The sequence below is a fragment of the Sarcophilus harrisii genome, chromosome 4, assembly GCF_902635505.1.
Source record: "Sarcophilus harrisii chromosome 4, mSarHar1.11, whole genome shotgun sequence".
Lineage (NCBI taxonomy): Eukaryota > Metazoa > Chordata > Mammalia > Dasyuromorphia > Dasyuridae > Sarcophilus > Sarcophilus harrisii.
The window spans coordinates 30,222,254-30,235,608 of NC_045429.1; the positions used below are offsets into that span (position 1 = coordinate 30,222,254).

Consider the following 13,355-nt stretch of genomic DNA (forward strand, 5'->3'; position numbering starts at 1 on the left):
ACTGGCCTTCCTGCTCTGCCTCTCGGAGTCTCGGGCTCCTCCCCCATCTTCGGCAGGAAGCCTTTCCCGAGCCCCCGGGACTGCTGGAGGGCAGGGGCCAGCTTGGCCCCTTTACATGCCCAGCCCAGAACTGCTTGTTACCTTGCCTGGCTACCAGCTCCAGATCCCGCAGGTGCCCAGGCTGCCCCGGAGCTCCTGGCATGGGCTCTGGGGGCCCAGGTCTGCTCATTGGCACTGCCTGCTGCAGCGGGCATTCTGGAGTGGCATGTGGGGGAGGGACGGGCTTGTCCTGCTGGGACCCAGAGGGCAGAACCAGGAGGCAGGGCCCCGCCGACAGGCCAGCTGGGGCTTGTGACCGTTTGTGGTTGGCCCGGGTGAGGTGCCCCGGGTGAGGTGCCCCAGGTGAGGTGCCCCAGGTGGCTCTGGGCATCGCAGGGGCTCGTCCACAGACACTCCTGGGTACCCGATTGTGCAGGGGAGTAGAGTTTGGCCCGTGCAGAGGTTGTGGATTCCCAGGCTCAGCCCTGGGTCTGGTCATATCAGAGTCGTGGAGAAGGAGGGGGCTATGCTGATGCTGTGCATGGTGGGAAATAGCCCCGGGGAGGGGGCGCCAACCTCTCAGCTCCTGGCCTGAGTTCCAGGGAAATGAGAGCCCGCTTTGGGTCTAACAGCTGCATTTTTATGGGCTCTTTTTGCTGTTCCTTGAAAAAGCTGTAAAATAGTTCTCTTGAGGTGGGACCTGAGGTAATGCTGCTCAGATTCCATTGAAAACCCATTTCACAGAGAGGGAAATGGGCCCCAAGCTGAGCTGGGGATTATCAACATCAACTGGCCCTGTCTGTGTCCTGAGCCTGCCTCAGTGCGGGGGAGCCTCGAGCTGAGCCCAGGATACCCCCTGCCCCCTCATTCTCACCCTGCGGGCTGCCCCCACCCAAAAGGAGTTGTGGTGGTGGGCCTGTGGTGGCTCTGGGACGACTCTGCTGGCCTGGAGCCGCCCCCCCCCCGCTGGAGCCCCGCATGTGCCTGACTTGGGAGTTCCCCGCTGTAGCCTGCAGATCTAGTTAAAGGGAATGTAAGTTTGGGGGGAGGGACAGTGAGGGGTGTTGGCGCAGTGGGGGCTGCTGGGAACAGAATCCCTGGCTCCAAAGGGCTCAGCTTTTGTCCTTAGTGCACCCTTTTTTTCTTGATTCTCTTGCACAGGTCACATTGGGGGGTTAGCATGGACAGGTCCTGTGTCATGAGCGTCTGCAGAGGCTGAGGTGGCTTGGGGGGGGGGGAACGGAGGGGATGGAGAAGGCAGGCAGGTCCAGACCCTTCAGCTCTCTGTCTTTGGCCCTCTTCTCTTATCCCCTCCTCTATTTGCTCTCATCAGCTCCCGGAGGTTCAGGTAGCAGGAGTCCCCCTTCTCTATCCAGCCCAGATCTCTCTGTGGAGTTTCCAGGTGTATCCGTGGGCATCTTAGACTCACTTTCATCCCCCCATCCTCCCCGTGGCCCTCCAGGGCATACCCGCCCTCCTTGTTGACCCTCAACCTCAGCCCCTACCCCCTAAACCCTTTCCCAGAGGTTCCCTCCTCCGCACTCACCAGGCTGCCTCCTGCTGCTGGCCCTTGGCACCTGGACCACCCCAGGGTGGCTTTTTCATAGGTGCCCCTGCCTTAGCCCCCTCCCCTGCTGGCCGGCCGCTGGGGCCTCCCTCTTACTGCCAGGATCAAGCACAGACTCCTCTGTGCGGCACTGGTGAGGGGCCAGCCAGCCATTCTCTCCCCTCCTGTGTGCCCCAGGCTGCCCCCGGGGCTCTCCCTCCCCTCCTCTGGCTCCGCTCAGATCCTCCTTTCTGCAAGAGGCCCTTCTGTTGTCGTTGGTCTGCCCTGTTGTCATTGGTTCTCCCCGTTTGTACCTGGGTGTCCGCATGCTGGCTCTCCTACTGGACGGGAAGTTCTTTGAAGGCCGGGCCGTTGGCCGCCTTTAGACCTGGCGGAGGTTTTGGATTCGCGCAGTGACTCGCTGACCCTCCTCTGGCTCTCCCTCCTGGCGGTGGCCGTCGGAGCTGCTCAGTGCTCTGCCTCCTCTGGGTGCAGGGGAGAGGGCCCCCATTTCTCTGTGGTCGCTTGGGGTGCTGGTGGTTCCGCCGGGCCCCAGCCTGGGCAGCGATGGGGGCAGGTGCCGGGGGGGCCGGTGGGTCTCGGAGCCTCCTGCTGGTGCTGGGGGAGAGTAACGGCATGTCTTTTGTCCCCTCCTCCCTCCAGACTTCTGGGTGTTCAATGGTAGCAGCATTTGGCCGTCCTGGGACAGTGAGGCTCTCTCCAGACTCGCTGTGGAAGGCGAGGACAGTGCTGGGCTCTCCTCCTCCTCCTTCTCCTCCTTTTTCTCCTCCTCTTCGTCCCGGAGCTCGGCTCCATCTCCGGCAAGACGCTGGCGACTCACGGCTTCGGGGTGGCCATGGCGGCCATGGCGGCCATCCCTCCACAGAGGTACCACTACTTCTTAGTGCTGGACTTCGAGGCTACCTGTGACAAGCCGCAGATCCATCCTCAGGTGACTGCGAGGGCCTCGAGAGTGGGGTGGGGGTGGGTGCTGCTGGGTCCCAGGGGCAAGGGCACCACTCCTCTGATGCGCTGCCCTGGGGAATGCCCAGGGGGGGGTCGGGCCGTTCTGGGGTGTTTGGGGTCCTGAACGTGCCCTGGGGGCCCCAGCACCAAGGTCCCTCCCAGTAACAGCTGCAGTGGCTGAAGGCTGCCCCTGCTCTCCGGATGTGGCGCCCACGAGCAGCCAGGAGTCATCAGGCACATTCAGGACCCCAAAGTCACCCTCGTGAGTCAGTGGACTCATCTGTACTGTGAAGGTCTTGGATCAGGGGCTGCTGAGGTTTCTTCCAGCTGCCAAACTCTGTGGCTGTGCCGGTGGGAAACGTGTGATTTCGGGGAAGGGAGAATCGCAGTGGGACCATGGGGATGGAGGCTTGCCTTGCCTATCATTTAGGCTGGCAACTTTGGGCAAGGCTTGGAAAAGTGGCTGGGAATTGGATAAGCAAGGAAGCTGGTGCTGGGGAGCAGCTGGGCTTGTTGGGCCCTTTGGGAAGTTGACTCCTGGCCAGTTCAGAGTCTGGGGGGACTCAGGAGTGCCAGGCAGCTCCAGGGAACAGGAGGCAGGATGGCATCCGAGGGCCGGGGACATACTTGGAAAGAGGGATGGCAGCTCAGGCCACTGGTGGCAGCCAGAATTAGAGACCATTGGTTCCCAGGCTTGGAGTGGCTGGGGGGATGAAGGAATGGCTGGCAGTGAGGGCAAGCTGGCTTGTTGGGCCCTTTGGGACAGTTGGACTCCTGCCAGATTCAGAGTTTAAGAAAGGAAACACAAGGAGTGCCAGGCAGCTCAGACAGGAGGCGATGGCACCTCCAGGGCTCAGACATCTTGGACACAGAGATGGCAGCTCACAGCTCACTGGTGGCACCAGAATTGAGACCATTGGTCCACACACACATGCTCCTGGCACAGACAGACTCAAGCAGAAGCTAGTCACACTGGACAGGCGACAGATCTCGATACACAGATCACACTTCTTACTCACACAGACACACTCAGACACACACACACACACACACACTCACACTCACACACACACTCACACAGACACACACACACAAGCTCATATACACAAGCTCATACACAGACACACACTCACACACACATGCTCATACACACAGACACGCTCACACACACACACACACACATACACACACTCACACACACTCACAGATACACATACACTCACACACACTCACTCTCACAGACACACACTCATACTCACACAGATACACTCACACACAAGCTCATACACACACACACATGCTCATGTACACACACACTCACACAGACACACACATTCACACAGATACACACACACACACAAGCTCATACACAGACACACACTCACACACACATGCTCACACACAGACACTCACACACACACACTCACACACATACACACACTCACACACACTCACAGATACACATACACTCACACACATGCTCATACACACAGGCTCACACAGACACACACTCTCACACACACTCACAAGACACACACACACACAGACACACACATTCACACAGATACACACACAAGCTCATACACACACACACATGCTCATACACACAGGCTCACACAGACACACACTCTCACACACACTCACAAGACACACACCCACTCACACAGACACACACACATTCACCCAGATACACTCACACACACACTCACACAGACACACTCACACACACTCTCACACACACACATGCTCACAGACACACACATTCACACAGATACACTCACACACACGCTCACACACACGCTCACTCACACACGCTCATACAGACACACACACACTCACACATGCTCTCACACACGCTCACACAGATACACTCACACACATGCTCACACAGACACACTCACTCACACATGCTCACAGACACACACACTTATACATGCTCACAGACACACACACGCGCTCACACAGACACACACACATACACAGACACACACACATGCTCACAGAGACACACTCACACACACACGTGCGCTTTTTTTGAGGTTCGCTGGGTGACACCTTCATCCCAGCTGCCCTGCAGCATAGTTGGAGGACCCAGGAAAGCAAAGGGCGATGGATGGCGGGCCAGGAAAGTGGAGGCAGAGGAAGTCAGGATGAAGATGTAACCCTGAGGCCAAGGAGGGAGGGCTTCCAGCTGAGGAGAGCCTTCTGCATGGAGCTGGCAGGGCCTGGCAGAGTGCCCGGCACAATCAGGAGGGCTCGAGCAAGGTGTGCAACCCCAGGCCAGGTTTCCTCGCTGTAGAATGGAGAATAATATCACCTGAGGAGCAAATAGAGAAATGCTGGCTCATTATTATCATTTTCCTTTCTACCACATATAAGTTTATCAGATACAAATTCTTCTCTCTAGCTTTTAAAGTAAAACTCTTTGCAACCTGACTCTAATGTACTCTAGTGCTTATCATTCATTTTTATGAATGAATTTTATTGTTTTTAATGAACAAAAATTGATTTTGTCTCCCCACCTTTCCCATTGGCAGAAAAGTAAAACCCTTATAACAAATTTGCATAATCAAGGAAAACGTATTCTCTCCTGAGTTATATCCTCCTGCACCCAGAGGCCAAACACTCTCTGCTGGGAGGCATTTCTACTTTTTTAAGTTTTAATTTTTGGGGTTGATCCATTGATTTTTTTCCTTTTTTTTTTTTTTAATTAAAGCTTTTTATTTACAAAATACATGTTTTTCCAACATTGACCCTTGCAAAACTTTCTGTTCCAAATTTTCCCCTGCTTCCCCCAACCCCTCCCCTAGATGGCAGGTAGTCTATTACATGTTAATATGTTAAAATATATGTTAAATCCAATATATGTATACATAATTATACAGTTATCTTGTTGCACAAGAAAAATCGGATCTAGAAAGAAAAAACACCTGAGAAGGAAAACAAAATGCAAGCAAACAACAGAAAGAGTGAGAATGTCATGTTGTGATCCACACTCAGTTCCCATAGTACTCTCTCTGAGTGTAGATGGCTCTCTTCATGACTGAACAATTGGAACTGGCCTAAATCATCTCATTGTTGAAAAGAGCCATGTCTGTCAGAATTGATCTTCATATAAGCTTGTGTATAATGTACACAATGATCTCCTGGCCCTGCTCACTTCACTCAGCATCAGTTCCTGTCAGTCTCTCCAGGCCTTTCTGAAATCATCCTGCTGGTCCTTTCTTACAGAACAATGATATTCCATAACATTCATAAACCGTATCTTGTTCAACCATTCCCAACTGATGGACTCAGTTTCCCATTCCTTGCCACCACAAAAAGGGCTGCCACAAACACTTTTGCACATGTGGGTCCCTTTCCCCAGGAGGCATTTCTATATTTGATCCTCAGGAGTTATTCTTCTTCTTCGTTCTCAGGAAACTGAGGCAGATTGGTAAGGTACCTGCCTGGGATCACACAGCTTGCGGGCCTCAGAAGATGCGAGGCCGCTCGAGCCTTGGTCTTCTGGAATCCCTGTGGTACGGCACTGTCAGAGTCCTCTCTGACCCCCTGCTCTCATTGGAATCTGGCCAAACTGGGCTTCAGTTTATGGGACCCTCCTGACCCCAAAATCTCTCCTTTCCTGCCCAGCTCACCAAGGTACCTTGTGTGAGGACACAAACAGGCCTCAGCTTCCTCTTGGGGCCTTTGTGGGCCTAGATCTCGTTGCTTTCTCCCCAGGGGCTTTCTTTCCAGGGGCACTCCCACCCCCCTCACCTTGTGTTTAGTTTGCTCATGATTCATTCTGTCCACTTTGTTCCTGCTGTTGGGATGGTGATTGCTCAGCATTTGCAGGGCTGTGTCCAGGGAGAAGGGGTCAGACTAGATCTGCTTGGCTCAGAGAGAAGACACAGGAGTGGGACGGGGTGGGGGTGGGGGTGAAACATAAGAAGATTTTGTGTCAGACCGAAGCTAGGCCAGCCTAGGTCTAGTGTCTCGGAGGTCTTCTTCCCCATGGGCTTCTCAGAGGGCATTCTGGAGTGCCCCGGGACGTGGAAGGAGCCCTGGACCTGGAGGGCCAAAAGGGGCGCTGCACGGAGGTGCCTTCCAGGTCCTGTCCAGCTCCGAATTCTGTGGGTCTGCCTCCGTTGTTGGGAGCTGGAGCCCTTTGTGCTGATGCTAAGCACGTTGGCCCTCCCTAGGGGCTGTCCCCTTCTGACCATGTTTCCCCTGCTCTCTGGCACTCTTCTTGGGTACAAGTCCAGTTCAGGAGAAAGCCCTGGTCAGCCGGTGACAGCTGGGAGACAGGGGTCTTCAGGGCCTCGGGTGTCCGGGGCTCCCGGCCTGTTGGTCTCGACAAAGAGAAAACTTACCTGGGGGAATCCTGGGTTTTGAGGCCTGTTGCCTGCTTGGATTCTGGAGGTCGGTCAGCAGCAGCTGAGGAGTCTGGGAGCCCAGGGCTCACTGCTGCATTGGGGCAGTGCAGGCCCTCGTAGATGAGCCCCATTGCTTTCTGTGAGGCCATGGCGGTGCTGCTGTGAGCTCACGCTGGGCTCCCTCAAGCGTTCCCTGAGAAGGTGGCATCTGGCTCAGGGAACTGGACCAAGGGTCGGAGGGCTTGGCCGGGTGCTGGGGGCAGATCCGGCCTGGGCAGAGGCCCCAGTCCCCACCATAGCCCGTGGAGGCTGGTCTCACCAGTGGGGTTGCTTCAGTTGGTAGTTGAGGAGATTGAGTCTACAGGAGAGATGGCTGACACAGCTAAAGTGGGAGCACACAAAGAAAGGCCCCTCGGGGCCTTTGGGGGCCTGGATCTAGCACTCTGAGCCCGATATGCAGAGGAGAGGAGGGGGAGACTTGGGGGAAGGGCAGGCTGTGCTGGGAGCTCCTTCTGGGTTTCAGGAAGGCCCCCTACCCCCTCCAGAGCACTAGGGACCCCAAAAAGGAGGATGGCGCCCAGCTTCAGCCCTCCCTGTCACTGATTAACCCACGGGCACAAGCTGCGTTTGTAGCCAGATGGGGGTGGGGTGTTGCTTGACCAGGACTTGAGGTTCCCTTTGGCCAGGGGAGTCTTTTTTCACAGAAGATGTTACTTAGCTTTTCAAAATACAGTTTTACTTCCTCTAGCTATGGAAAACTCCTGTTGTTGCCTCACTCCAAGTGGCTGGAAAGTCAGCTTCTCTGGGAGTTTCTGGAGTCCGTCCGGCCCAGTGGCTGGCTTGGGTGGTGCTGTCTTGGCCAGGCTGGGCCTTGCAGTGGGGGGAGGGGAGTATGAGCTGGAGGAGCCTCCATGTCCTGGCCTGGGGTGTGAGCGGCCGCCTGGCCCCGGCTATACTTCCTGGCCAGCCCGGCCTCTGTGAAGGCCGCCACCTCCTCCGTATTCCAAGGTCTGCAACTTTGGAGGAGAACGACCTCTGGGATGGAGATTTCCTAGCGTTTGTCTGCATCCGACGGGATTTCTTTGCTTAGGAACGCTTGCCGGAGCCCATCTGCATTTCCAGTTAACCTGCTAATAAATGATGGCTCTTACAAAGGGAACCATTCAGATGCTGGGTCAGGGCTGGGGGGGAGTCATGGAGAAGGGAGGCAGTTGGAAGATTCCAGAACTGTTGAGATTTCAGCTGGACCAGAGATGGGCAGCCTGGCAGCTCCCCTTGAGGAAGGAAGGAAAGTGTTGTGGAAAAGTTGGAGGAAATTTAAGATTTTCCTCCCCATGCCCTGGCCTCTCTCCTAGCCCCAGTTAAAGTGGGTCTCCTCCCTGGGTGTTCCTGCCCTGCAGCCCCAGCCTCGTCCCTTGCCCAGTTCTGTTTCAGAGCCCCCTGGGCACCTGTAAGGAGGGCCTGCTGCCCCCCCTCCCCCAGCCTGGCTGAACCTGTCTGGCGTGGCAGCCTGGGCTTAGGAACCCCCCCCCCCACCCCCAGTCACTGGGCCTGGCCAAGGGGCTGCAGCAAGGCCCTGGTGTTCTTCTTCTAGGCTGGAGATGAAATGCAAAACTGACATTAAAGTAACATTATGGTGGAGATTAAATGCACCCAAATCAGGAAATTCAGAGTTATGCTCGGCATCGCCTCGATAACTCAGGCTCCCCTGGCGCATGCCGTATTTCCTGTTAGCGTGGAGGGGTTATATGTTACGGCATTAAAGCTGGCGCTGTCTGCCATGGGAGCGGGGCTGAGTGATGGGCGCAGAGCCCTGCAGGCGGCCCCTCAAGGAGGCTCCCAAAGGCGGAGCCGCCTTGGCTGTCCCTGATGACCCAGTCGCCCCTGGGGGGCCACGGAGGTAGAGAAAAGAAAGTATTTGGGGGAGCCTCCTTGGCCCAAGGAGTGGGACGGAGCTGTTGGCTTTCCCCAAGCTGCGATCCGTCTTTATTTTCAGCCAGACCAGAACTGTAGGAAAAAAATAGCCATGAGGGGGTGGGAGGGGGGATGAAACAATGGGAAGTGGGCATCCTGGTGTGGACTGCCCTAGAGACCAGGCTCCTGCCCCTGGGCCCTGCCCTGCTGAGGGCCCCAGGCCAGGGGCAGCTGTGGGCACTGACAGCACCCTCCTGGATTCCCATAACCTTGCTGTCTCCCCTGCCAGCACTGGGCCCTAGCTCTCTCTCCTTATCCCCCCTGTGGGTGGCTCCCAGAGTCTCCTATCGTCTGTACGCAGATGTTTCCCACCCCCAAGTAGCATCTGAGCTCCAGGCCCACGTTACCAGCTTCCTGTTGGACAGCTCCATGCGTGTGTCCTGTCTCAGGCTTCCCAGACTTAACAAAGTTTGGCATCTCCCCCTCCCAGTGTTGCCTGTTGTATGGAGGATTAGAGTGGGGAGACCCCCTCCCCACCCCCAGCAGCTGCTGCAGTAGTACAGACACGTGGCAGGGCCTGCTCCAGGAGGGGGACCATGTCAAGGGAAGGAAATGACAGGACCTGGTGGGTGAGAAAGGGGGAACATGAAAGGTGACAGCCAGGGTTCCAGTCTGAGCATCATCCCGACTATAGGGGAAGAAGGGAAGAGACCCAGGGGAGGTCCGGTGGACGGGAGAACCAGAAGAGAGTTCCGGGGGAAGAAGGCGAGGGACGTTGTCGCAAGGTCAGGGAGGTGGGCGCGGGAGAAGAGGCTGTTGGATTTGGCAGCTGAGAGAGCATCAGACTTTGGAGAGGGTGGTCTCAGGGGGAGGGGGCACAGGGCTTAGAAGAGGGGGAGGGGAAGGAAAGTGGAGGCTTGGATGGCCTGGGGGGAAGGGGGTTAGCCAGGCAGGGAGGATGGAGTAAGGTGACTGGTGGAAGAGCCAGGAGACTGGGTGGGGAGAGGGCTCAACCTTGGCTCCAAGAAGGGTCAGCTCCTCATGTGAAACACAGGGAAGAGAGGATGGCAGCTGGGTGTGGGATGTGAGGGGAAAGGAGGGGATTATGGGAGGTCAGAGGGCTGAGGAAAGGTTTGGAGGAGTGTGGCGGTCATCGGAAGAGTGGAAAAATTGCCTTGCAGTGGCGAGGGTCCAGGGAGGTGATGGCCCAGTGGTGTGCAGGGGACTCAGGGCAAGGTCATGATTTCCTGCAGCACATGAAGGGGAGCCCGGGCAGGGGTGGGCACTGACATCGTAAGGCTGAGCTCCAAGCCAGGGAGAGAATAAAGGGGCAAGAAGAGGCTGGTGGTGAGCTAGGGGAAGGGTCGGCAGTCACGGTGAGGATGAGGAACAGGCTGAGGGGTGAGAGGCCTGAGAAGGCTGCAGTGGGGAAAGGAGAGGCTCAGACTAAGGACTTGGGAGGTGGCCCCACGGTGCCTGCTGACTGGAGGACCAGGCCTGGAGGGCGGGGGACGCTGTGGGCCCATGGCACCGTGAGCCCAAAGTGGCTTTTCGAGGCCCTGGTTGTTGGGGCATGGGCCTGCTCCCTCGGGGGCTGGAGACACTGGCTGGGTGAGGCGGTGCAGGAGCTGTGAGGGAGCCCCTGGGCAGACTCCCGGGGCTCAGCCAGGGACCCGGGGAAGCCAGGTCCTGAGCAAGAAGCCCCCGGCCCGTCCCTCACCCGCAGGGAATGGGAGCCGCCACCCTGGGGACTGTGCCGCCTCCATCTGCCTCTCTGCACGTCCCCCTGCCTGGGGCCCAGCCCAACAGAGCCAGTTCCTATTCCTGGGACGGCTCTTTAGAGAAGCCTCATTTACTAGGATTAAAGAAAGGGTGAGAATCTGGACACTGAGGACCGGACAGATGATGGAGCTGGGCTGTGTCCCGCTCTGGGTTGCACCCAGGCTGAGGACCCAGGGCTGTAGGGGGACTTGGGGGGGGGTTGGCATTCTGATGGAGAGCTCTGGGACGGTGTACAGAGAAGTCTGGGCGCAGAGTAGGTAGGCTCCAGGAGCTAATGCAGCCGCAAACTGACCCTCTGGGGCTGTGGGTACTCCAGGCACGAAGCTGCCCCTTGTCCTCCCGCCTCCCTGTCTCCCTCTGTCCCTTGCCTGCTTTTCCCTTGGGCCAATCTGTGGTGAGCAGCTCCCTGGGCATGTGAGGCTGGATCTTCCTTGGCAGCTGCTTAGAATCTGGGGCTAGGGCCTCGTGTCCTGCCCAGAAGGAGATTGTGGCTGTGGGGCAGGGTCTGCTGGGTGTTTTCTGGGGAGAGTGGGCTCTAAGGAAAGTCCCTCCTGGCTCTGGGGAGGCAGGCCTGGTGGGTGAGGAGTGTGTGTGTGTGTGTGTGTGTGTGTGTGTGTGTGTGTTCTTTTTTTAAATTTTTAATACACATTGTTTTACAAATTATGTTGGAGAGAAAAATCAGAGCAAAAGGGAGAAAATGGGAGGGAGAAAACAGCAAAGAGAAGTGCACAGGGCATGTGCTGATTTATGTTCGGTCTTAGTTCTCCCTGGATGCAGACGGCGCTTTCTGTCCAAAGTCTGTTAGGGTTGCTGTGGATCACTGAGCCCCTGAGAAGAACTGAGCCTTTCACAGTTGATCATGGCGCACTCGCTGTTACCGTGTGCAGGGTATTCCTGGTTCTGCTTGTTTTGGGCTGCATCAGTTCATGTTAATTTTCTCAGGCCTTTCTGTAACCAGCTTGTTCATTTTTTAAAGAACAGTAGTATCCTATTATCCTTCGTGCACCACAGCTTATTCAGCCCTTCCCCACTGACAGGCCCCCTCTCAGTCTCCAGTTCCAGGCTGCCACAGACGCTTCTGAACACGGGGTCCCTTTCCTTCTAAGATCCCTTTGAGACCCAGGCCCAGGGAGGCACTGCTGGGTCAGAAGGTGTGCACAGTTTGAGAACTGTTTGGGCAGAGTTCCAGACCGCTCTCCAGAACGGCTGGGCCACGTATGGGTGAGGAGTGTTAAGAACTGGGTGTGATGCTTTGTAGGCTGCCCTTTCACACGAGGGGATCCCCTGCTTGGGGAAGGGTCTGAACATTGAAGAAGGCTGAGTTTCCTCTTACCTCCCCTTGCCCTGGATGCTGAGAGACAGGCAGACAACGGCCTGTGACTGTGGCTCCCTGAGGGGAGGGAAAGGAGCTCCCAGGAGGGAGCTCTGGAGTCTTCCCTGCGTTTTCTTCCGACAGACAGGAAGCCTGGGAAAGCCTTCCCTTGGCAGGCGGAGAATCCTGGCCCACCTCTCCCTCTCTGCAGAGCAGGGGATGCCCAGGAGACGGGGCTTTGGATGGGGCTGCCTGGCTTTGGGTGCCAGAGGGGCTTGTTCCCCCCCCCAGGCAGGGCCCCTTTCCAGCCTTCCTTGGCTTTTGTGCTTTTGGGGGGCATCCTGTGAAGTGAGCAGGCTTGGAAGCTGGGATAGGGCAGGGTTAGCATTGCCATGCTGCAGTGATGGGCAGTGGGGGCAGGGCTGCCACCAAGGGCTGTTGCTTGGGAGGGGGCTGGCTCCTGAGGGGCGTTTCTGCAGCTTAGGTCCAGATTCCATCCCTGCTCTATTGCTGCCTTTCTGGGAGAGGTGGGGCAGGCTTCCTGGTCACCCCCAGAGAAGCTGGGGGAGCCCCTCAGGTCCTGCGGACGGAAGCCCTGGGAAGATTCCCCCCCCCCGCCCCCCCGCTGCTGCCTGAGGGCTTGCTCCCTGCTTGCTGAGCCTGTTTCCTTCAGTCAGTGTGACGGGCTTCTGTTCGCTGCCCTCATCCACTCGTGGGGACCCAGGGCTGACCGTGGGAGGTGGGGGCCCCATTCCCCCAACCCTGCAGTGCGGACCAGCTTCTCCTGTTAATGAAGCCGCTGTTTGTATGCTCCACTTCCCTGTACCTCAGCAGCCAAATCATTCACTTACTGTGTGACCCTGGGCAAGTCATTTGACCCCTGGCCAGATCAATCCACTTTGTGGGGAAATTGGCTGAGCAGGAATAGTGCATTGTGGGTCATGTACACTGAGGTCAGAGTCATGGCCTCTGGCCCCCGGGGGAAAGGGGGTTTCTTGGTATCCTTTGCTAGCTGTGCCTTCCTGGTCTGCGCCTTCTCTTTAAGGGGAAGGGAGGGAGGAGAGAGATGGTCAGAGTTAACAAACGTCCCCACCACCAGGTGAGTTTGCTCTTGGATTTGGTTGGAGCCTCCCCTGTGGGGCCGATGGCCACGAGGACAGCGGCAGGAGCCACCGCCCTTCCCTGCCTCAGTGGCACCGGGGGTCCATGCTTCCCCCCGTCGGACCTGAAATTTATTTCAGTTAATTTTGTGATAAATCTAAGTGTACGGGCAGCTCCACAGAGATCACTGGGTTCCAGCTTGCGCCCTGAAGGATCTGCTTAGCTGAGGCGATCAATGTCTCAGAGCTCCGTCCAGGGCAGACCGCACTGCAGCCGGGGCTGAGTGTGGGTGCCTTCGTCCATCTCCACATAGACCTGGCATCCGTGGGCGGTGTGG

General features: G+C 56.9%; 1 protein-coding gene across 1 annotated transcript in view; it reads left to right on the forward strand.

Annotated features, from left to right (window-relative positions):
- The window catches only part of ERI3 (ERI1 exoribonuclease family member 3), a 62,567-nt gene that overhangs the window by 15,777 nt on the left and 33,435 nt on the right, over positions 1 to 13,355 (forward strand). Inside the window, exon 2 of the mRNA XM_031969253.1 lies at positions 2,249 to 2,537. Within this exon, the coding sequence (XP_031825113.1) occupies positions 2,442 to 2,537 (96 nt within the window). The 5' untranslated portion in view covers positions 2,249 to 2,441. The remainder of the gene's footprint in view (positions 1 to 2,248; positions 2,538 to 13,355) is intronic.